At 43.1% G+C, this 24112-nt stretch overlaps 1 protein-coding gene across 2 annotated transcripts; it reads right to left on the reverse strand.

Annotated features, from left to right (window-relative positions):
• Window positions 1-222: 222 nt before the first annotated feature.
• On the reverse strand, window positions 223-23975 carry LOC149346632 (acyl-coenzyme A synthetase ACSM3, mitochondrial-like). Of its 2 annotated transcripts, XM_089586546.1 has the most exons (16): window positions 23742-23975; window positions 23574-23673; window positions 17849-17952; window positions 16748-16860; window positions 15183-15301; window positions 13856-13914; window positions 13392-13443; window positions 12645-12763; window positions 10812-10965; window positions 10606-10734; window positions 8800-8874; window positions 7953-8033; window positions 6541-6642; window positions 4210-4337; window positions 2489-2708; window positions 223-1289 (listed from the first exon to the last, which is right to left on the reverse strand). In XM_089586546.1, the coding sequence occupies exons 1-16, from the start codon at window positions 23837-23839 to the stop codon at window positions 1191-1193; spliced, it is 1752 nt and encodes a 583-aa protein (XP_089442672.1). In that variant the 5' UTR covers window positions 23840-23975; the 3' UTR covers window positions 223-1190. The 2 variants fall into 2 exon arrangements, with proteins under 2 accessions (XP_089442672.1, XP_089442673.1); XM_089586547.1 differs by lacking the exons at window positions 23574-23673; window positions 23742-23975 and adding an exon at window positions 19777-19907.
• Window positions 23976-24112: the final 137 nt, after the last annotated feature.

The raw sequence follows: 24112 nt of genomic DNA on the forward strand, positions 1-24112 counted from the left end.
GAAGCGACAACTTCAAAACTTTATAACTTAATTTCTATGATAGGCAGGAAGACAATTTCACCCTTATTGCATTCCTTGGTGTCAAGAGAACCCAATGTCATACATTTCAGCGAGTTTCCTGCAGCAAATTTTCTTCAAAATTCTCCGCAAAATATTAGCACAAAAAGTGTATAAGTGCTCAAGGAATTGCTTTACATGAAATTAAATGACATATCTAGAATCAGCACACAAAAATACATATGCCCTGAAGATTTCGTAACTGTGACTTCATTAATAAAAATTGTTTTTTCAAGACCAGTGTACCCCCTTAAACTCTGCCTTTAAGGGTATGACGCGACCTCTTGCCCACGTAGCACAGACACTGTTCCCTCATTCACAATCATTATGTGAAACGCCACGTGACATACATACAAAGCATTACTTTAACCAAGCCGTACGAACGCGTCTCCATGGCACAGCAGCTGTGCATCTGACTCACAGCCCAAGGGCCCGAGGGTCAGGGGTTTCGATGCACCACTGGCGCCATCTATGGGAGCCTCCTGTAATCGACTAGGCCTAACTTGCCCATCCTGTCAACGGCAACACTGACACCAGCTTTTCTGTTGGCACATAAAATGTGCCAACAAGTGGTCCAGTGAAATTTTAAAAAATCCTCTCCTGACAAGCAGTTTCCATTATCCAGAAGTAAAACTAGCATCAGTGATGTATGGACATACCAAAGCCACACCACAGGATTGAACTCTAAACAGCCAAAGTGACTGCGAATACAAAGCAATTGTCTGAATAGACACACAAAGCTGGAATGCCTTCTTGTGCAGACCTAAACAGGGACATACGGACATCACAGTAACTACAAGGTAGTCACAAATGTGCCAAGTCTGCTGAATGAAACACCTCTACAAATGCTCGGAAAGGCATGGTATAGCCAAGCGAAAGAAAAGGTGTTGTAACAGTGTCAGCACCGGGTTAAGTTTTGCACATTCATGAAGTGCAAATGTGACCTCTGATATTATGCATTCAATCACTACAGTGCACATCTGTGAAAAGCTGGCAAGACTGGTATAATCCTGTTACATAAAAATCCACTTATAAAAGTTACTTTCCCCTGAGCAAATGCCAATGCCTGCTTTCCAATGCTTCGTCCCATAGGATGCCATTGTGGTCTATGCCGGCTTGGCAACAAGCAGTCTTCAACAATGGACACCGGCAGCCAACTTTTCTCTCTCGCGAAGCTGGTGCCGAAGAATTTTGCCACTGATTGTCTTGGGCAGCTGGTCGACGAATTCCACCTGTCCAGAGAACGGGATTCACCATTTAGCAGCATGCAGGTTGGACTGCATCCAAGGAAGCACCGGCACTCAATGTAAAGAGTGATGTAAAAACCAACGTCAGCATTCACGAACAGCCGAGGGGTTATGCATTTGATATCAAGCTCCTATGGACACGTTCTTATGGGGGCAAAAACGTAAAGGACATAAAAGGTACGTTGAAGTATGCCAGATAGTTTAAATAAAATGGCACACCCCGGCTAACATGTTTCTTGCAGCCTCCGAGAGGTTCTGAGATGAAAAAAAAAATCAGTTATTATATCTCAAAGTACTCAGTAATAGTGTGAATACACCCATTTTGAGATTATACTGCAAAGTACAGAAAGAAGCCTTTGCACTAAGCCTGAGCCCCTAAATACTTTCACAACACAATAAAGAATCCACCGTATCCTTTCTTGTGCATTATCACAAAGAATGGCACATATCAATGAATGTCCAAGGTCACTATTTACTGTTAAGACTGCAGCTGCAGGCAACAAAACATGTCACAAAGAGGCTCCTTAGTCATGAATACGTAAAGAAGTAATCTGTGCCTCAGTGCTTATGAAAGATAGCATAAGAAAAGTGGTTTAAATGTTAAGACCATCTGGGGCACTTTTCTGTTCACCGATGTCACTCAGTACATGGATGCTTTAGTATTCTGTGTCCATCAAAATGCAGCTGCCATGACTGGAACTCAATACTGCAAATTTGGCTTAAACGAGTTTTTTTTTTTTTTTTTTCGAAAGCATTTGCATCATTCCTTCATAACCTCCATTCCTGGGTGGAATGATGCGTTTTTTTTATTACACTAATGCGCTAATATCTTGTACAACTTGTACAAAGTAATACACACTGTGAATACTCTGGTAACCAAATCCCTGTACGGGCCTGTCAAGGCTCATAGTACTGCCGAATAAATAAATAAAGATAACAGAGCAGGAAAATGTAAGAACCCTTCTGAATGGCATTTCTCAATTTACAAATAAGCACTGCTTCTACAAGAGGTTCACTGCATTTTTTCTTTGTTCCACAATTATCCAGCGGGAAGGTTTTCTTGCACTAGAGTGTTGCTGATGATGGCTGTGCCTTTGATCCATTACCCTAGACTGTGTCAACACACCAGCAGTCAAAGTGGCATTCACCATACATGTTTAGAATGCAAAACAAGCAGAGTCTACCTTTCGGGGGTACTTGTACGGTGCAGTGTGTTTCTTGACGTGCTGCTGCAGTTCTTCGGCAAGGTGCCTGGAGTCCATTGCCTTGTAATCCGAATGCAGCACAACAAAGGCCTTGACAACCTCTCCACGATCAGGGTCCGGACTCGCGACCACAGCGCACTCCACGACAGCGGGGTGTTCCACGAGAACGCTCTCAACTTCAAACGGCCCAATGCGGTAGCTGAATGACACAGACAATGTGCAGGAAAACTCAGCACACAGCAATGGCATTCGCTGTTCGGTGGTGATCGCAGGTTCAAGGAGAATTCTGCACACAATAAGCACTTCTAGGCCAATTACTTGGGCACAACCTTCCACATTCAAGAGTTATTTACAACCTCACACAACATGCTCAAACATTTAATGATGTGTAAGAGGAAGCTGCATTACAATCTGATGTATGAACTGCAGTTTGTGTTCTATACTGCATGTGCATTCTTTATGATGTGAAAACAAAGTTATCCTATATACACTACATGTGCCTCAGATCACAACTATTCGCATTCAACTGCCACAAGCATGGGTATTGTCTGGTCTGGTATGGTATGGTATGTTATGGTATGTTATGGTATGGTATGGAATTGTATGGAATTGTATGGTACGCTATGCTATGGTATGGTATGGTACGATATGGTATGGTACAATTTGGTATGGCATGTAGGGTTTAACGTCCAGAAGTGACACATATGGACTATTAGCGATTCCGCAGTGGAGGGTTTGAGATTAATTTACACCACTTAGTTATTTTTACTGTACACTGACATTGATTAAGGCTGTGATTTGGGCTAGTTGGTAATGATTCATGGTGAAAACAGCGCAGGAAAAACGAACGGATGACGAAAGACACAACACAAGCGCTGACTCGCAACTGATTTTTAATGGAAGAAAACGTCCTTTAATAAAATGCTTTCCTAATCAGGAAAACATCAAAAGTGAAAGAACACAACCAAAAATCCTGATCATACATGACGGTGACAAGACGCACACACCATCTTCGTGGCGCATGCACGTGAGACAGTTAGATGTCTCTTCCGGATAAATACGAGAGCTCTTTATCATTAAGAGCGATGGAAGGATCGCTGATGCACCCGCCACTGTTATCGTGAATATGAAATGCCTCTATAATTTCACGTGTTAATCAATCTTTGTGCCTGGCGAGGATGACGGTGTTGGAGAAAAGAGGAGTGCATATGCCTTCCTTCCAATGACGGGCAAGATTGCATGAAGAATCATTGGTCGTGGAATTGTAATGTTCACTCAAACGAACATTGCGGAACACATGACATTGCACAACACATGGGCAGTTAACCTTCTCACAGCAGTACAGTTCCATTTTAAACTGCGGAATTGGACAGAATGCGCACTGTGTATGATCCAGAAGAAACAATGATGCTGCCATTTCGCCCTTGGCACAAAGCAATGCATAGCTAGTGTAATCCAAGCTCTTTCAGCAATGTGCTGAAAATCTGCTAACCTCAACTCTTTCTAGACCATTTTTTCATCCAGATTCTTTCACTAGCTTTAAATAAGCATTTGTATTGGTATGGCGATTAAACCCAGATTCAAAACTTCTGTTTCTTTTTGATTAAGTCACCAAAAGAGCAGTGCTCATGACTGTGGGGTGGTGTCAAAAGTTGCGCTAATGAGCTACCCAAAATGACAAGTGCAGCTAAATAACACACCCTGCCGAGATGATCACATCGTCTGCACGAGAGTAGAACCAGAAGTAGCCATCCGCATCCACCGAAGCACGATCACCCGTGTAGTAGAAGCCATTCCGAAACGCGCTGACGGTCCTCTCGGGGTCATCCTAGAAACCACATCACACAACAGAAATGTATCGTGTGTCTCAACTGTGATGCAATGGAAGCAACACTACTTGGTATCTGGTACACCATCACAGTCTACACATCCCCTACAAGATCAAAATCTACGGCAGGAGATCTTAATGCACTGTACGACCAGATCACAGTGCACTGTACGCGAAAGATCACAGAACATAAAGCCAAAACATTCTACTGCAAATCAATGACACACCACTGTGACAACTTACATGTTCACAAGACAGAAACTTTGACCCTGTAGGCCCCTGCGTAACACATACAGCAGATGGTGTAATCATGCAAGTGTATAGTTTTCGTTCCTGCTTACAAAAGAATATCAAATTGTCACGTACTGCACTAACCACTTTTTTGAACGTAACATTTCTCAACGTAAACTCATAGCATCAGCTGCCAGAGGTAAACAGGTATGCTGTGTGATAACTCAAAGCTAAAACTAGCCCATCCCACAAGGTAACACAGAATCTCAATAGATGTACAGTTTCATTAGAATTTATGAAACTGGCTTTTAAATTTTATGTGTTTTCTATTGTTCTGCAGTCTCTATGTTAATTTATATTCCAAAATTAAACACATTTAAATTTTTTCAAATAAAGAAATACTTTTCTAAATAAATCTAAAAGCTTTTTACATTTCTGCATGTAACAGCCAGTAACAAAAAATGACTGAAGTTTGGACCTTTTATCTCAAATTTTCAAGGCCCGGTAATAGCAGCATTAATGAGGAAAAGACTAACTTTAACAATGAAGGTCCCCCATCACCAAACATAGATGGACACAAAGATGTGCGAACACACAATGCAAGCACCTCTTGTCCGATGCTAACAGAAAAGTGGAAAGCATTTTTTATTAGGCAAATGTTTCTTCCGTTACACCACCATTTCTCGTCGACGCCATTTCATTACTTGAAACCGTAGCTCTCCAAATTAATGTTTTATCTGCTAGCACTATGTCCTAAATAATTTGCGCTATACTACTCTTCAGAAGAAGGCCTGATGGTGATGCAGTCATTGCAATGCCTGAACCAGCAATGTGGACACGAGAATTCCTGAAATTTAGTGCCGCTCATACTCTTTTCCCATTTTATGGAACTGCATGAGATCAGCATGATGAATAAGTAAATGGAATTTCACGCAAATAAGTGAGATCAAAATGATTAACGGCTTAACAGCATATAATACAGTACTGACATGGCAGTGTGAAGGAAATCTCCACCGATGTACCAACTTGAGCCATGTTTTCTTTCTTTTCTAGCAGCTGATGCAGACAACATGTTAAGGCTTTTTGCCTGGAGTGTTCTGCGTAAATAACCCTAGTATGAAGCGAGATCTGAATGCACAGCAAAGTTAAAGCCATACGCCAGCCATCAGCTCGCTCTGAGTTCTGACGAAAGAGCTGCATGTAACAATGCGGCCTTTATCTACGTATTAAATTTACGACTGGTGTTGAGTAAAAATTGCCTGGACTAACTTTTTTTGCTGAGTGACAGAATAGAAAGGTGTCATTTTCAAATCAAAGTCTAAGATGTAGTCTTACGCAAGAACATAGGTATTAAATTTTATGTAGTAGCCTCCATCAGTGGTGGTGTATTTTCACTGGCCTCCACATATTACGGAAGATGAGAGCAGGAATTGACCTCAATGGGGCACTGCATCAGTGACTTCTTCAATTGAACTCACCAAGTATGTACCCATCCAATGTTTTTTCATTAACCTTAGGTCCAATGACAAGTCTATAGGTCTATAGGTCCATACACCTATATGTCTATAGGTCTATATGTCTATAGGTCAAGTGAAACAAAACAGCTGCCCTCGTTCTTCTACGATGGCATGCAGAAACTATAGTGCAACGGCAGTGGAAGCACATCGTCGATGGTGGGACTAGTGTAATAAAAACTGATGTTGTATGTGCGCAGGAAAAAAGAGGACATTCACTTCAATCTACCACCTTTTCGTCCCATCAATCATAAAAAAATTGCAGCTTGGCAGCAAAGTTTACTGAGCAGCCGCTGTATCAATCAAGCTCTGGCATTATTCGTGATTTAACTTCTTTTTTTTCCCATTAAAGATAAGCAACTAAACTGCTGACAAAATAATTTGCAACCTCATGCGTATCCAGTGCATTCCACCAGAATATGAGTTAACAATATAAGCACACAGCAATGGGACCTTACCCTGTAGCAAGAGAAAAGGCCAAACGGTCGTTTTTTGCCCACAGCAACAGCTATGAGACCAGTCTCACCAACAGGAACCTCTCTGCCCTTCTCGTCATGAATCTGATGAAGCAAAGAGTATACCCGACTTAGTCAGCTCAGAAGAGACAAAAGTATGCTTTAATAAGCGCAGCACATGAAGCTGGGCTAGTTGGTGGCAGTCATATTAGTCCCACTTTAATGAAATTCGTAAAGAGGCCAACACATAAATAAACAGTTACAAGAAGTGGGTAGGCTTACAAATCAGTTTTTGTCCTCTAAGCATTCTACTAACGAGTTTCTGAACCTGCACAAAAGCTCTAAACTAGAAAAATGAATAACACGTAGGCAAACAAGTGGAAATGCTATACACAGAAAAGGGTATTATTAAGAAAAAAATTATGAGAAAAATTATGTAACAAAGTTTACGCATGTAACTCAGTGTTAACCTCTAATGGTTCAGCATAAGTAGTCAGAGTGAATTATGTCCCTCGTTAGCTGTAAGAAAAAATTAAAGTACCAATCCAAGCCCAGACTTTCACTTCTTGAAAATGGCCGATTTCCATGCTGTGGCCGTTCACAATGACATTGTTTGTCATTGTGAACGGCCACAGCATGGAAATCAGGTACCCACAGAAGCTTCCCGGACATGAAAGAGACAAAACCACTGAATTTTCTCTCTACCTAGAGGCCCAGCCTGGCATTCTGGAGTGTATAGCACAAGTTGCACAGGAATGTGCACCGATAACTTCCTGTCTGCATGGTTAGCCTGCCAAGCAAATGGACTTTTTCGTGGTCCCCATGTTTCAAAAACTTTTGTGGGGATTTATACAGGTATCACATTTGCCAGCCAGCCCCAAAGTCACAGTCATGTAAAGCTGCCTGTTACAAATTTGCTTTCAAAGTGTACTTCATTATACGAGCGGAAAAATTACTTTTGAAGAAATCTGAGTGGGCCGACGCTTTAAAATCTGCAACAGTCTTGAGAGTATCACCGAGTCTTACAGTATGCAACCCATGTCTGGCTACATGTACTATCGGCAGCAAAAAGCTTATGGGACACCCACTCTTAGGGAAATATTTATTTTAGTCTTATCTCTCGACCTAGTCACGTGGCATTGCAGCCAGCAGATAAAGTACCCTGATACCTCAAGACTGGATTACGTGACGGCAGCAAAACAAAGTTTTTTTTCTGCAGACTCGAGTCTCGTAAACTTTCGCTGCCAACAGTACGTAAGTAGTATCAGCTGAATGCTATTTTGCAATTATATCAAAACTTTTTTTTTTCTGATTACTCACAAGAGTTAGACCAAAATACAAAAGAAAAAACATGAATGAACATTTTCAATCCATGCTGTCAGAAGCCAGAGGGAGGGCCAAAGCCTAGCACTAACCTGCAGTGTGATATTTCGTGGTGGAATTCCCATGGAGCCAGGCTTGATTGGATGATGCTTTGGTGCAGCACACAGTATAACCTGCAGATGCAACAACCCCTTGTTAGAAGAAGCAAGATGACAAGCAATTCTATTCTAGCTTCCAATGCACTGCACATGCCCTGAAAGACTTGCTCTTGGCATCCCAATTTACAGCTTGAAATATCCTATTTAATTTTTCTATATTTTCATAACTTGTTCCACCCGAAGGCAAAGAATGCTTCTAGAATCAAACTTCACGACTGAGTGCTGGTCACCAGTTGTCAGGACTTAATCACATCACAGCATCTCTTTAACCCCTGAGTTTGCAAAATTGGGTTCCAAACTTCTATTTTTCGCTTGTTTATGGGGTTTCATGTTCCAAAGTGACTCAGGCTATGATGAACGCCGTAGTGGAGGGCTCCGGATAATTTCGACCACATGAGGTTCGTTAATGTTCACTGACATCACACAGTACACAGGCCTCTAGCATTTCACCTCCATCGAAATGAAACCGCCGCAGCCGGAATCGAACCTGCACCTTTCAGGTCAACCACTGAGCCATCGCGGTGGCCCAAACTTCTATTTCAAGGCGCATATGTTGCTATTCTAGTACTGGTCACCTGTTATGAAGACTTAACCATCAAAGCAGCAGTTTGAAAGGTGAGTTTTATTTCAGAAAATAGAGTTCTGAACGTCTCTATCAACTAGGCATACGATGCTTTTCTACACGTAACATATCCTAGATACTACACAGTTGAAAACAAGATCAACAACACTATGTACATGGATCCATATGATGAGAGAGAAAGGCGAGGCATCCACATACCGTTTCTGTCTGACCGTACGCTTCCCTGACCTGGACTCCTGTCAGACTGTGCCACTTCAGCATAACCTCGGGGTTCTGGAAGAGAACACCGACATGCCATCATAGGCTGTTCTTAAAAACACAAAGGAGGCAAGCAGTCTCCACTACTTTGGCGAGTGTTACAAGGAATCTAGCACTAAAGCATACTACTGCTGTGAAACCTACCTGGTAAGGAAGCGTCTGTTGAGAACAATGACTGTTGAGAGAAATAAAAATTCAAGGAATTTTATTTTTTTATGAATGAATGCTAACTTGAAATAAACATTACAAATGCAGTCTTTAAATTTGGAACAAGCAATGCAGTTTCCAAAATTCCCAATATGTTATGTCCATCTCCCCTGCTTTCCCTTTTCCTTCAACGCAAACTGTTTTTCTCAGCATTCATTTCTCATTTCTCAACAACTAACAATTTGACCTGTTGATCTGTTTTTAATACTTCTATGCTATCTATTTCTATGCTACCCATGTTATTTGTTTTTACTAATGTATGTACCTACTCTTGCTATGTCTCTACTCCGAGAAAGCAGTAGTTGTAAATAAATAAATAAATTGTAACGAGGGGTTTATTACGAGGTACTGGGGCGAAGGGAACGGTGATGGTAACAGTCTAGCGAAGCACACACAAGCGTAGCACTGGCAAAACTCGTGAGAGCACTGCCATCTCGTCTTCGTCTTTTAAGATCATCGGACGCATCGTCTTCTTTATCCTTACAAAATAAATAAATAAATTTCCCAAAAATATCTCCTTGAATTCAATATGAAAGAATTTATCAAAAAATTCATAAACACACAAGTGTAGTCATTAATGCAGCAACTCCACCACACAAGATGGGACAAGCATGGACTTCAGAATCACAATCAAATGCATGCACGGTTGCCTCAGTCTCAAGACTACTGCAAGCTCATATCCCCAAATTAATTTCCTAGGATTATTCATTCCATTCATATTAAATAAAGGTAAGGGACACTAAGGACAACTCCACCCAATACAGTTGAGCCTACTTTTAAACAACTTGATGGTCACGCGGATTGCTTCCGTTACATCCACTGTTTGTAGTATCCTCCAAATATAGTCAAAATTACAAAGTCCATGAAAAAGAGGCTTTGATTTCGTACAAACTGCTTCATGCGCATCTACTTCACGAAAGCAAAACCTACCCCAACATGCCCACCATGCCTGCCATGCCTGCCATGCCTGCCATGCCCCACATGCCCATCATGCCCGACATGCCTCTTCCAGTATCCTCTCTGGCGTTCTTATACAGTGCCGCAGCAGGCTGCATTACCGTCCTGGTGCACTACCAAGTTCGCCAAGCAAGCGACCGCCACCGTCACTCCCGTCAAAACATGAACATGCTATACAGTTGCTGGCACACTGCACCTTGGTGCAGTGCCAAGGTCTGTGCTGCGGACAGCATTGTTGCCAACGGAGCTAAACTGTAGACTGAGCTAAGAAGAGCTAAGTCACTGAAAATGCAATCCTATTCGAAGAGGCGATTGACTGATGGTGAAGAGACCACAAGTATGCGAAGCGGCAAAGGCAGATCAGATCGGGCAGGAACCAGCAACGGAAGCAGTCAGCTCAAGCAGGAGACCCGTGTGCGGGCTATCAATGATGACAAAGAAGCGGGCACTACGTCTTCATCGCTTTCCTCGAAACGTGCACTCTGAGTGCCAATGGCGCAAAACTGAGTAACGACTAGGTAAAGCTAAAATTCTGGCCGACGGTGCACAAAACAAAAAACACGGTTTGCAATCAGCACATACCATGGGCTCTCCTGCTGATATGCAGTCCCCAAGGCTCCTAAACTGAAGCAGGGAAGGGTCCTGTTGAAGCAAGGTGCGGTAAACTGTCACCGGCGCACACAGCTGCGTGATGGGATAATCCCTGAGAACCTGCGCAAAAATGTTGGACAGTTGCAATGCTGCGCTGCTATGTCAAGCACAAGTGCAAGACAAAGTCGTCAACTTGCAGCGAGGGTTGTGGCGGGCAGGAATCGCGGCATCTCAGCCTGGAAGTTGCAGGCACCCTTGAGCCACGTGGGGAAGGTGCCCCATGCGACCTTTGCCCAGCCCGTGTCCGAGATGCACCACGACACGTCGTGCTGCTCGGTGTTGTGCATGTGGCTGTGTCAAGAGAGAGAGACACACGGTCACATCGCTGCTTAGCTTGAGAGACTTCGTTCATTTACAGGGTGATTCAAAAGTCATGGGAAAAGTAAAAATTTGTAAATTTGAAGAAAAGAGACAGTAGCGTGATGCAGTTGTCACAGAACCGCACTGAAAAATGTGGGAAATGTTGTTAATGACGTGAAATTTTACTGCCAGAATACCGTATAAACGTGTGTCAGGGCCGCACTCTTTTTTCCAGATTCGGGGGCAATTTTCGGGGTGCGGCCCATACAGGCGATGAACGAAAAAAAAAATTTTTTTTGCTAAAAACACACCAATCAGGGAATGAGCGGCATTTATTCTACGTTCAATCATCACTCGCGGAGTATTTCGACTCTGAGCTGGTGCTGTGCTCTGGTGCATGCTCATCCCAAAGAAGCTGCGCAGCATGTCTGCTGTCAACGCGTAGCCGTTGTTCTGCATTTCCATCACATGAGAGGGGCAGCTCTTCTTCCAGTTCGGGAAACTCGCACGGCTCGCCTCGAAAAGCGCGCTTTTTGCAGCTCGTGTTTCTCAATGCACCCTTTTGACTGCATGATCATCGGACGCACTTCTCGGTCACGTCGAATTCCCTGTCCGTCGCACGCTTGCCGTGTTCGAGAGCTAACTCCCAGCCGTGTAGCTGATAAGGTGCTTGCCCATCGTGCTAAACTGCGACACTCGGCAGCAGCTCGCGAAAGCCACAACACTACGGTGGTCGCGCTAACACGCCATAAAGGGCTGGAGCTGGCGATACTGATGCCAATGTGAATAGCGGGAAATCGCGGGGGAGAAAAAAACTGACGATGATGATGATGGCTGCAGCCTCGGGCGCCATCCATGGACGGTTTTTGAAAGCTCTTGTGCGCGTGCCTGGCCTCCGCGATCAACAGCACCATTGTTCGCAGCTGGAGCCGATCACGGAGGCCACGGCGCGTGCATTGAGAAGGCTATTCCCACCGGGTTCATGGAAAGTTCGGGTGCGGCCCTTACACGGATTTATTTTTTTTAAAACATTTCCTTCAGGAAAACGGGGTGCGGCCCATACACGCGTGCGGCCCTTACACGCGTTTATACTGTAGTTACATTTGCCACCAAAAGGTGGCAGTTTAGCCTTTTAGTTGTGCCAATAGTTTGTAGAGTAACGCTACAGCGCCACATTATGATGAGAAATGCGACAATAAAATTTTTCATTGGTTAAAAAAAATCCAATATCTATCAGTGTACATCTGTGAAAACTGCATAGCACTGCTGACTCTAATTTTTGCATTCTTGAATTGTTACTTTTTCTGTGATTTTTGGATCACCTTATATTTAAAGCATCTTCAGAAAGTAGAAAATAAATGACAAAAAAAATTCAACCTGGCTATGAGGAAAGGGAAGACAAGTAACTGCCTCACTTTTCGGTGGATACCTGAACGAGGCCTGATTGAAAGGATATGAAGAAAGAAGTGAAAAAACGGCAGGGCCCAGGATATTTTAAACACTTCAAATTATTCTATCAACTGAAATCTTCTCCACAAAATCTTGACCACCATGCCTATTAAATGAAAAAAATGAAAGAACAACATGCAGTCCCTATGGCAATGTGCAGAATGCCCTTTAAAATTTTTTTTCAAATCGATACAGAGCAAGTTCGAGAAGGCATGACCCACCATGCTGAAGACAGGTGGGCAAGGTAGTATCCCTGCGTATGCTCCACCATCTTGGGTGGTCCTGTGGTGCCGCTGGTGAAGAAGACGAGAGCGGGGTCGTCCGTGTATGTTGCTTCACCCTGTTGAAAACAGCACAAGATATTTCAAGAATCAGCAGCTTTTTAACATCCAAATCTACTCCCTGGGCTATTAACGTGGGCTGTAAAGGACGCTGCAGTGTGGAGCTTCGCACAAATTTCAGCCATCTCCCTTTTCCTGAGGCACAAAAAGACCAATTGGAAAAGGCCAAAACACAGCTGGAACTAACCGGAATCCCACTGGTTCCAACTGTGTTTTGGCCTGTTCAAAATAGTCTTGTAAGTGGAACGGGCAGAACACCACTACAGAAGCAATGTGCCTTCGACCCCTGTCAAAATGCAGCGAAGACATCTGCTAAGTAAGCCGACCAGCAAGCTCTTCATTTCCAGCATCCTGCAACCACTGCAGAGATTTGCCGACAGGCATATTCTCCTACCAATAGCAGTTCAACGTCCCACTAGTTAACAGCTGATGCAGTGGACGCAGATCAAGAAATGAACCAATTACATACAAGTCACCGAGGGACAGACCGCTATCATTATTGCTTTTTCACTACTGATTTCTTTAAAAAAAAAAGAAAAAAATGTAATACTATGAACAAAACTAATTTCTTTTAAAAACAACCATCATAGTTCTGCAAACTGAGCACAGTGTGCGTCGAAAACTGACCTCATATTCTTGACACTTTCGAAGCAGAGAATCAAAGGACTTCCAATCATTTCTGGAATAAACAAACAACAAACAAGTTCTTGTTAAAAAAAAACCACATATTTCATTCAAATATCTATCACATCACCTTTCATCCCGTTTGGATCATCTCTACAAAGCTGGTATCCCATACTGAACAACTAACATTCTCTTCCAGTCGTTTTTACCGCACACACAACAGTGGAATCATCTTTCTGCACCGATAGCAATCATTAGAGACTAATAGTTCTTCAAGAAAGCGTTAGTTAGCTGCTAACATGGTATGAGTAGACACATCTGCAACTGTTTTGGTAACAACAGCCCCATTTCATTTTTTCTTTTGTTCTTTCTTTTCGTATCTGTAACGCCTCCCATTTCTAGCACCTTTAGCCATGACGGTATACAGATTAAATGAAGAAACAAATAAACATAAAAATTCTACACACCCGACTTGCTCTTTCGAGACAAGCACCTTGTGCTGCACACAGTCAAAGCTTCCAACCACCTGCAAAACCAATGAGCTCCAATTTCAGGCGCAAAGATATAAATGCACTTTTATGTTTTGACAGTACCGTTATCACAACTCAAATAAACAACTCTTCTCCTATGAGCAGGAAGGAATATGCACATACCGTATTTTCTATCGTATAAGACGCAACTTTTTTCCTAGTGCGTCCTGTACAAGTCCTGTACAATGATTTCGTCTTATGTGCATTTTTTTTTTTTTCGTTCTTTTGCTAGTGTAGGAACAACTCCAGTTGATGTTCAGGCTTGCTTCATCAAAAAAAGGTGTCACTATTGATCACGCAGTTGTAACACGGTGATACTTTAATACGAGGACCACCGTGCACAATGTTCCCAGGTGAACTTCACCATGAAATGGCGGTGGTAACAAATCCCACGTATGTATAGTTAAGCAAAAATAAAAATTAAAAATTGGTTTTTTGAGGAAAGGAAATGAGGCAGTAACTGCCTCACTTATCTCGAACCCTGCCATAAGGGAAGGGATAAAGAAGGGAGTGAAAGAAGAAAGGAAGAAAGAGGTGTGGTAGTGAAGGCCAAGGTCTCGGAATAATTTTGACCACCTGGGGATCTTCAACATGCACTGACATCGCACAGCACACGGGCGCTTTTTGCGTTTCGCCTCCACCGAAAGTGGCTGCCGCGGTCGGATTTGAACCCGAGTACTATGACTCGGTAGACGAGCACCTTAGCCACTGAGCCACCACGGTGGGTTGTAGTTACGTCTCACTGACCTAACTGGATAAATTTAGGCGAGTCTTATGTATCAACTTTTTCACTGAACGCCTGCACATATGGGAAATGCATCTTATACGAAGGTGCGTCTTATACACCGGAAAATAAGGTAATTAAAATAATCCGACAGCATTTCATAGGCACAACAGCAACACTGGAAACAATAATCTACGGACAACAGTTTAAAACCACACTAGCCACAGTGACCAGTTTCGCATCAGGCTATATGTAAATCAGTGGCATTCAAACCTAGATAGCGATAATCTGATGTCTTCATTTATTCACGGGCAAACAAAAGCAAGCAAATAGGCATCTCAGCTCATTAGTGACTTACTAGGCGAAACTGGTTTGTGAGAACAGTACACCTGTATCGTAACGAAGTACAAATGTATCATTAAAATGTCCTAGTGCTCTGGGGAAGTTACCAAGTCCTTGCTTGCTTCACGGAACATGACAGGAACAGCACACACAACACCGCTCTGAAGTGCACAAGCAAACAGGGGTGCACTGCAGTACCTGTTCTATTGTGGTCATCTCATTTAAGCCAGCTATGATGCAGTCCGGCTGAAACTTGGATAGCCGGAACTTGATATCCTTTGCTGTCAGCATCGGAGTGCAGGTGGTGAGAAGTACTCCTGAAATGCATACCATGTTAGTATGTACACTACTGACCATACTATACGGCTGACCAACAAAGCAGTTAGGCAGTCGAAAGCTGGGGAGGTTAAACTAATATACTATTGAATTCCCCAGCTGGGTTACTTAACCAGCAAAAGCATTCTCAAAGCCAAAAGTTCAAGAAATTGACCTAATTGCAATAAGTTATTCACTTGATGATGCAACTGGAGAGTCCTGTGTAGTATTTGATCCGACTCCAACTACTTCACTGGCATGTTGCCCTGGCCTGTCTTCTCACAAGTCTAGTGCAGAGGCTAAAAACTGCACCCTGTATTCTCAGAAGTCTAGTGAGAGACTACAATCTGCACTTTGTCTCGATTAACTGAATGTTTGCCACTGGTGTGCTTTGCCTGCAATCACTAAAAGATGTGCATCAACCTGGCCAGGGAAAAAAAATACACCCTGCTAGCCAACAGGACTACTCTCGCCACCTGGTGGTAAATGACTGAAGGAGTAATAGAAAGAGCAGCAGTAGATCTGCTCGCTCTGTGTTTTCCTTGGCAGATGGCGCTACTGACCATGTTGGTTCACTGTACTGTACCCTTTTCCTGTGGCCGAGCTCAAAGATACCAGACTTCTTTTTTTTTTTTTACTGTGTTATCGATATAGACCTCATTCGGAAAAAATGCTAGACTGTGCATCTGAAGCCTCTTGTGTGTGTTACATGGCATGACTACTCATAGCCAAAACTACTTTCCAGTCTAGCCAATGTTTGGTTTGGTTTGGTTTTATGGGGTGTAATGTCCCAAAGCGACTCAGGCTATGAGAGACGCCGTAGTGGAGGGCTCCGGAAATTTCGAACCACCTGGGGTTCTTTATAACGTGCACTGACATCGCACAGTACACGGGCCTCTAGAATTTCGCCTCCAAAGAAATTCAGCCGCCGAGCACCATAACCACTGAGCCACCGCGAGTCTAGCCAATGTGTTCTCAATCTTTCCACGCCTGGGGGAACCCCAGCAATGCTCCAAAAGTGCTGAGGGGCCCCACAAGACTTGACTGCTGTCCCTTCCTGCCATGTAGTCATGATGACAGGCTGAAGACCGGGCTGATCGAGCAGTCGTTAGGATCATAATGACTGTGGCTACTGATTATGCTCTATTTAGGGCGGGGTGAAACTGTGTTCTGTCAAAAAAATCTATTTGTTCAGTTTTGCAACCATAGAGTATTTATTCAACTTCAAAAATGCTCTCTGATCTTTTTTTGTCATCAGGTCGACCAGAAAAGTAGGAGTTTTCAGAGGTTTTATTTGCATTTATCTCAAAACAGCAATTTTGTAGGCTTGTGTACCTTTTTCTCAGGAAATAATAACCACAGAACACTATTTAAAGAAGCAGATATCGCAAGATGTCACGGCAACATGAACATGGTGTCGACGCATTCTCTTAGATGCCCCAACTCACCACATCTGATGGCAGCCAGAAGGACCAGCCAGAATTCTGGGGTCTTGGGCAGCATCACCATAAGTCGACTGCCCTTCCCCAGACCGAGTTCTTGCTTAAAGAAGCCAGCCACCCTGTAGTACGAAATGACCAGCAGCTTTGTTTTGTGCTAACTAAGCACAGTACATGTTTAGCCTCTCAAAATAATTAATGCACTGCATCAAGGAAAAATTCTGATAGCAAAATTACATAACTACTAGGGTCAAAAGTCTCGAATAATCTTTCTCAAGGTACCCTCCCCTCTTTTTGTACCTCGAACAGTAAAGTACTGAAAAAATATTATTTGGTGCAGGTGTTTTAGCCATGGGCTTACTACCACGCAAACATTTTAATAAAATGTATTGCATGTTGCATGCGTGCTATCCCTCAGTTTGTTAAGAAACATGTAATGTAGTTAATTCCGTGTTTTGTTGCCTATGCTGTTTGGAGAGTATATATAGTGTATAGTGCTCAATCATTATGCATATGCTGTCTAAGACATTAAATAATCTCCTCGCATGATTGCCTTAATTATGCTTTGTTGGCAATGCTTTGAACAGTTTATAAGTTAAATTTTTTTCATCCATAGTCAAATGAAGTGCGTATTTTTTTTTTTTTTTTGTGTGTGTGCAGTCCTTCGCCCCTCGCATTCACACTTATGTACATGGACTTCGTAAAATGTCAATGCCACTGCAGTTTACTTGACAGCCTGTGGCAGCAAGAGAGAGTGTAAAAGCTCCATAATCAGCGACAACATTAGCCTTATTGGTCATTACAACACGGTAGCCTATTCGTACATGCCAATTTAAATTTGTACTTTAAACTCGGCAGACTATATATAAGCAAAAAACTAACATAGTCAGTCTCTTAATAACTAAAATTGCATAGTCTGCTAATTTCTGGTTCCAAGGTTAATGCTTCATTAGCAATTCTGAAGCAATTTGTGAATGTGGGAGAAGCTTCACAGCAGACGTATCCGATTATAATATAGCAATTCCTCGAAGATAAGTGTTGACTGTTGCCCTTCATGATCTTGTGAAATATATCACAACACACACTGAATGCAGTGTGTATATGACTTACCTCTGCGAGAGAGTGCTCAGATCAGCAAAAGTGTAGGTGGTGTCTGGTTCACCGCTCGTTTCCCTCGAAAACCAGAATGCCGGACTACCATCGCGCCCTTTTCTCTGCACACACAAAATGAGGGGACACCCTTCAGCTTTTGCGGTATCTATCGAGTACCACAGCAGATAACTCATGGAAAGCTGAAGACAAAAACTGCCAGTTCAGTGGGCTGTGTACTGAAAATTACGCTAGTACAAACTTTTGAAAATAGGCTTGGGGAACACCAACCTTCACACGTCTAAGGCAATTAAAACCACCAACAGCAATCTTGTTATCTCTCTGACTTGGACCCAACCCCTGCCTTCTCCTGCCTTAAATGCCTGCCCTTGCAGCAGTAACGAATTACTTTCCGTGGAGAGGTCTTTGACAGTTACGTCCTGTGTCTGGGCCAAACCAATAATGCATGCTTTCTGCTTATTCTGCATTAACCTATGCCTATTTTTGATGACATAACAGATGCTGGCAAATGAGCCAACTCAGGGGTATAGATAACACATTTTTTATACACACTGCTCTTCCATTTTGCAAACCAGCCAAACAGGTGCAAAACACAATGAATAAACATCCTGCGCCTACACACAGTCCTGTACGCACCAAACAGAGCACTGTCAAAATGAGGATGCACTGCTTTCCCTGTTTGAATACCCTAGCTAAGAAAAGACCAAACGGAATGGGCCAAAAACAGAGCTCAAACCAAAATTAAACCTGACAGGTTCCAATTGGCTTCCAATCAGTTTCAATTAAAGTTTTGGCCCTTTCCAATTGGTCTTCTATAAATGGGACTGCAAAAAACGTAAACACCCTCAACAGATCTACTTGTGAGTGCATAGTTTCTCTAATACAAAAGACGTACAACATATACCTGTCCATATCACATATTACCAGCGCATAATGGTTTCCGATGCTAGCCGCAGTTTTTGCCAGACACGAGATGGCACAAGCTGTGACATAAGAACACATCACGAGCTAGCTGGTTTTCCATCACAACAAAAACAGCGCAAACTTCACGAACGACGCAGAAAGGGGAGACGAGACACAGGCACTGACTAACAACTGAAAATTTTATTGCTCTGACACATCGGTAAAGATATACTCAAGGCATCATAAACAACAAGAAGGATAGGACATGAATCACAGACAATCGCAGCAGGAAACGAGCAGGAAGTCATGACTGCTGAGCTATTGAAAGGAAACGGTATTCCTTATCCAGAAGTGCCACGGATGGAGTGCCAACACAGCGGTCTTTAAGGCTTGCGATTTTTTTGGCTTCAATTATCTCTCGCGTGATTTGGTCACTGCACCTGCTCAGCACGCTCGTGTCACTCCTGTGAGGAGTGCATTTACAATCGCACCAATTAACGCCCAGATGGCATGAGATTCGTGTGCTTACATTGTAGTTGTGCTTTGACAGTCTTTTGTTAAGGCATCTGCCGGTTTGGCCTACGTAAGCATGACCACAAGACAAGGGAATTGAGTAAACAACGCCTTGAGCACAGGAAACAAACCGATCGCGATGATTCGTGGTGCAGCCAACGTATCTGCGACCCATCTGATTTACATGCTTGCACAGGCTTGACAGACGATCTGGGGCTGAAAATACTATGTCTATTCCTACTTTTTTCCCGATCTTTCTCAGGGGATGTGAAATCCCGTGTGTGTAAGGAAACACGGCGATCTTCTAGTCCCTGTCCCTTTGACGTGGTTCTTTTTTTGTCAGCATGGCATCCTTTGTGAAGTTTGCGCTGTTTTAGCTGTGTGACATAAGAATGAACTAGCTATTCTCGTTATGCAGTCACCCTTGAAGCAAGTTGACGAACGTGCAAGAAGATGCAATTACAAAGTGTGACAAGAAGCTAGCAAGGGCTACTGCAGCCTCCCGCACATACCAGCATGGGGTCTGGGATTGTTCTAGATGATAGGTGACCCTACAGGTAGCAGCATCCTAGCGGCAGCTTTTTAAAAGGGGGGTCCCAAAGCACTCTGTAAGGAGGAGCAGTTGGCGACAGGCAGGTGGCAGCTTCCATGGTTCCCAGTGAGGGTGATGGCCCCCGAGATGAGTGCACAGCACGGCTGGAGAGCTGAAGCATGAGCAATGGGGCGGAACAGGGCAAGCAATGTATAAGCAAAGAAATAAAAGTAAAGCAGGGAGAAGAAGGACAGAGCCACCAGACCGTAGCCCGCACAACTGCAAGAATTTAGAATGCCAGTAAATCGGCTTGAAATCAAGCAGCCATCAGGAGCAAAGTGTGTAGCAATATATGCGTTTATGATAGCACACTGTACAGGCCTTGAAGAAACACCGCTCATCTGAAAGTATAGACGCGAAGAGTGCAACAGAGAACTGGAGACCCAAAGGCGGAAGCACAGGAATGTTTGTTAAAGGTGCACTGAAGAGGAATCTGAACTCGTCTTTTTGCCACGGGAACTCTATGTACACGTTCCCAGCATTATTAGAAACTGCGACTTATGGCCCTGTGTGGCCGATTTCCCTAATTAAATCGAATTAACGTCCAGTTCCCGCCTTTTTTTTCAAATTCTCCCCCGTACGGTGGGCAGAGATGACCAACGCGTGGAGTGCCTTTCAGCCAGCTCTGTGGAGGCTTTGCTTTCGCTTTATTTTGTTTTTTAGGTTTCCGTGAATAAATAGTTTCATTTGCAGTTAATATAGCCGCAAAATAAGCCCGCAGAAATAAAAATACGCGCGGACTATTTGCTTCTACGGACTACTGCGTTTCATTCCGCCGATGGCAGAGCAGCAAGCCACCACGGGACTGGGTGAAAGGCACTCCACGCGTTGGTCGACTCCGCCCACCGTACGGGGGAGAATTAAAAAAAAAAAGGCGGGAGCAGGACGTTAATTCGATTTAATTAGGGAAATCGGCCACACAGGGCAATAAATCGAGGTTTCTAAGAATGCTCGGAATGTGCAGATTGAGTTCCTGCGGCAAAAAGACGAGTTCAAATTCCTCTTCACTGCACCTTTAACAATGCGGTTAACTGACACGCAGCAAAGAAATGTGAGGAAAATTCATGGATAAAATGCAATACTGCAGGCCAGGAAGTACTGTTAGAAGTAGCGAAGTGGTGGCAAGAACGAAATGAAAGAAAAAGTTTAATCGATAGTGCAGTTGCAGGAACACATCAATTAAAGCAATGCAAGGCCAAGGAGAGGTCACTATGATGGGGATATAGTGGGGATATGGTCACTATAATGGGGATATAGCCTTAGTCGCTTTGGGACGTTAAACCCCATAAAAACAAACATAAAAACAAAACTCACATAGAAGGATTAGAAAGGTAGACAGACAAGGCAGGAAAAAGAATGCTCAGTATATGCAGGCAGCACAGTCTAATCAGGCTAAACAAACAAGTGATATCAGACCGATTATCTGCTCGGGAATCGGGTACTGAATGCTCCAGCAGAGAATGCTGCTCAATGTTGGGAACTGTGTATGAAAGGCTGGATGTCATGAGACAGACAAGGAAGGGTGAAGAGCATTGGCAGAGACAGCAAGAGGTTATTTGCAATGTTTTGGTATGACAGGAGACATAGATACAGCCCATATTTCATGTTTTTCAAATGTGCATACAACACAAACATTTGATACCCGAGTGATGGCTATTTGGTGGCTAAAGCACAGACAGCAGAATAAACCATGGACATATGACAAATTCCTTTCGCATCATTCACGTAGCTGAAGGGAGAGCACGATGAGCCTGACATACATACAAAGGTTTTGTAAGAAAGGAGCGATAGTGCCAACAACAATAGTAACATTGGTGCTGTCCAGAGAAACAATGCAAGCAGCCAAGGAACAATTTTGTAGGACAGTCTTGAAGAGAGCTGGGTTATCAGTGAAATTGCAGAATGGCTGCAGATAAGGCTGCAGACTGGATGATAACTTATATGCCTGTCAGGTGGCAGTTCTCCAAGGCCTTTCCAACAAAGGCATCTTGTTTCACCAAAGCAGCAAGACCAGATAGGAGCAGTTTTACTGCTTTAAGGCAGACAAAAGGAATACTGGCAGCTTCCCTCATCAACAGTAGCCGATTTTGTTTATTGTTCTGGCCACCATGGGCACTAGCTGCTGCTACTACTTTTTTTCTTGTGACTGAACATGAAATATAAGCACACGTCCAAAAACTAAACGCGGGCAGACTTTTGTTATATTCATAAGATGTTTTCAAAGGTTGTTTGCTACTTAAATTTTTTCTTCTTTGGTTTTAGTTCTGTACAGTGGTTGACACAGTGATCGCAGCTTCTTGAAGGCTGCTCCTTTATCCTTCAAAACCCTTGGATGGCCACCTTCACCTCCAAGGCCCTTTGCAGTAAAGGTCCAACACTTGTACCGTGTACATGTATACTGTACACCTTTGAACGTAATTTTCAAAGGCCTTCAACTGAGCATCAATCACTGGAGATAGCATTTTGATATATTACAGGAGTATACAACAATGCAAACCACTTGCACGCAAATCCTAAAAAATGATGGTGCAGTTAATAGAATGGAAGGTTTATTAAAAATATATCTGCAAAGGAAACAATGTGGAGGTGACAGGAAAAAAATGGAAGGCAGAGTAAGCGTAGAAATAGAGGTCTTAGGCAGGTATTTTCATTACTGCTATTATTTTTATGATATATATAAGGGGGAACCGAAAGAAAACTACACATGAGCAGATTAGGTTTGAATTCATCATGCCAGAGATGAGGCCAAGTAGAGGTGAGTTGCCTATCTACGTATCATACCATTCTTCTAGGAGAAAATCAAAAAGGTTTCCAAGACTGGCATATATATGCAGGCCTGCATGCAGATGGCAGTTCTGAGAGTGTGGTTGAGTTTATTATGATGATCTCAGTACGATTACGCTGCAGAATCTGGAGCAATGAAAACACAGCCTGCAAGTGATCATACACAGTCAGCAGCAGAAGTTTACGGAATGTGTGTGCTCAGAAACAAATTTACTCTGATAATGATAATGATGCCAGCAAATGGCACATTCACGTTCCCTCATGCCTGCACATATTTCACGCGACTAGATTAACTTGACGCTGCTGAAATAATTCTTTTTTTTAATACAACCATACTCAGTAAACTTTTTCTGCTAACTGTGCATGAATGAATGTCAGGCATCCTCAGCCGTGTGAGGGAATAGAAAGGAAAGCATCAGAAAAAAAGCCTGGCTCTAACTTGAAAATGTGGCGTCAGGTCCGACATTGCCAAACGCTGTTGTATCTCTGGGCATTGAAACAATTGTACACTTGGAGTTAACATATGGCAGCGCAAATATCAATGAAGTCATCTGAGGAATGTTTAGTGTGGCCAACATTTGCATGCGAGAGAAAAATGAATAGGAAATAGCAATAGGAAAATAGGACTAGGAAATAGGAATAGGAAAGTATGAGAAATTCAACTGGAGGTGAATTATGGTGATCGGTGTCGAAAATTTTCAGGTACTCAGCAACGCTGCATGGAGAAAAAGAACTCATGGCTCGCGAGTAAATGCGGATATGTTATCAAGAAGACATGGGCCTTGAAAATAAGAGAAGCACAAAATTCAGAAAATATTCGCCAACGAAATAAAACGCTAGATAAACCGACGTGCTGCGTAATGCGAGTCAGTTGATACAGTATCGTCCCACTTAGACAATTCAAGGAATCTGTCCATTCGATTAAATATTTACCTGCTTTTCCGCCGCCCAGAAGTCAATGATATCCCTCGAGAAATTGAACTCATGTGGCGGGTCATCCAAGACTTCCCAGCAGCCATCTGTATCATTGTTACTGCGAAAGAAATATTAAACGCCCGATTATTTGAGCTCTTGACAACGACCGATCTGTGTGATACTCACGACAGATACTTATGAAGACGGCTCACGGACCTCGCGTGTACAAACTTCACGTGAGTTGACACAGGACGCGTCAGTGTTGAACGTACTACAGTAATCATCTCGCACTGCTCTTGCGATCCCGACTGCCGCCGTTTAGCCGCGCACGATAACTTCAGTGCGCGGCTCAAAACAAAGAATAGACGTTACTGGAGATAGGCGCACTTCGAGTCAATGCTCCCCACAGCTGAGCGCATCAACAACAGAACATAACAAAACTGCGCACGTGACGTGTACCACGTGCGTAATCAATGGGACCCATGGAGGAAGGAAAGAACTGATGGGACCGCTAAAGCAGCGACTTCGGGAGCAAGTTAGCGAATCTTTAGACTTCA

Source organism: Amblyomma mixtum, chromosome 4 (assembly GCF_055824585.1).
Source record: "Amblyomma mixtum isolate Tamu chromosome 4, ASM5582458v1, whole genome shotgun sequence".
Lineage (NCBI taxonomy): Eukaryota > Metazoa > Arthropoda > Arachnida > Ixodida > Ixodidae > Amblyomma > Amblyomma mixtum.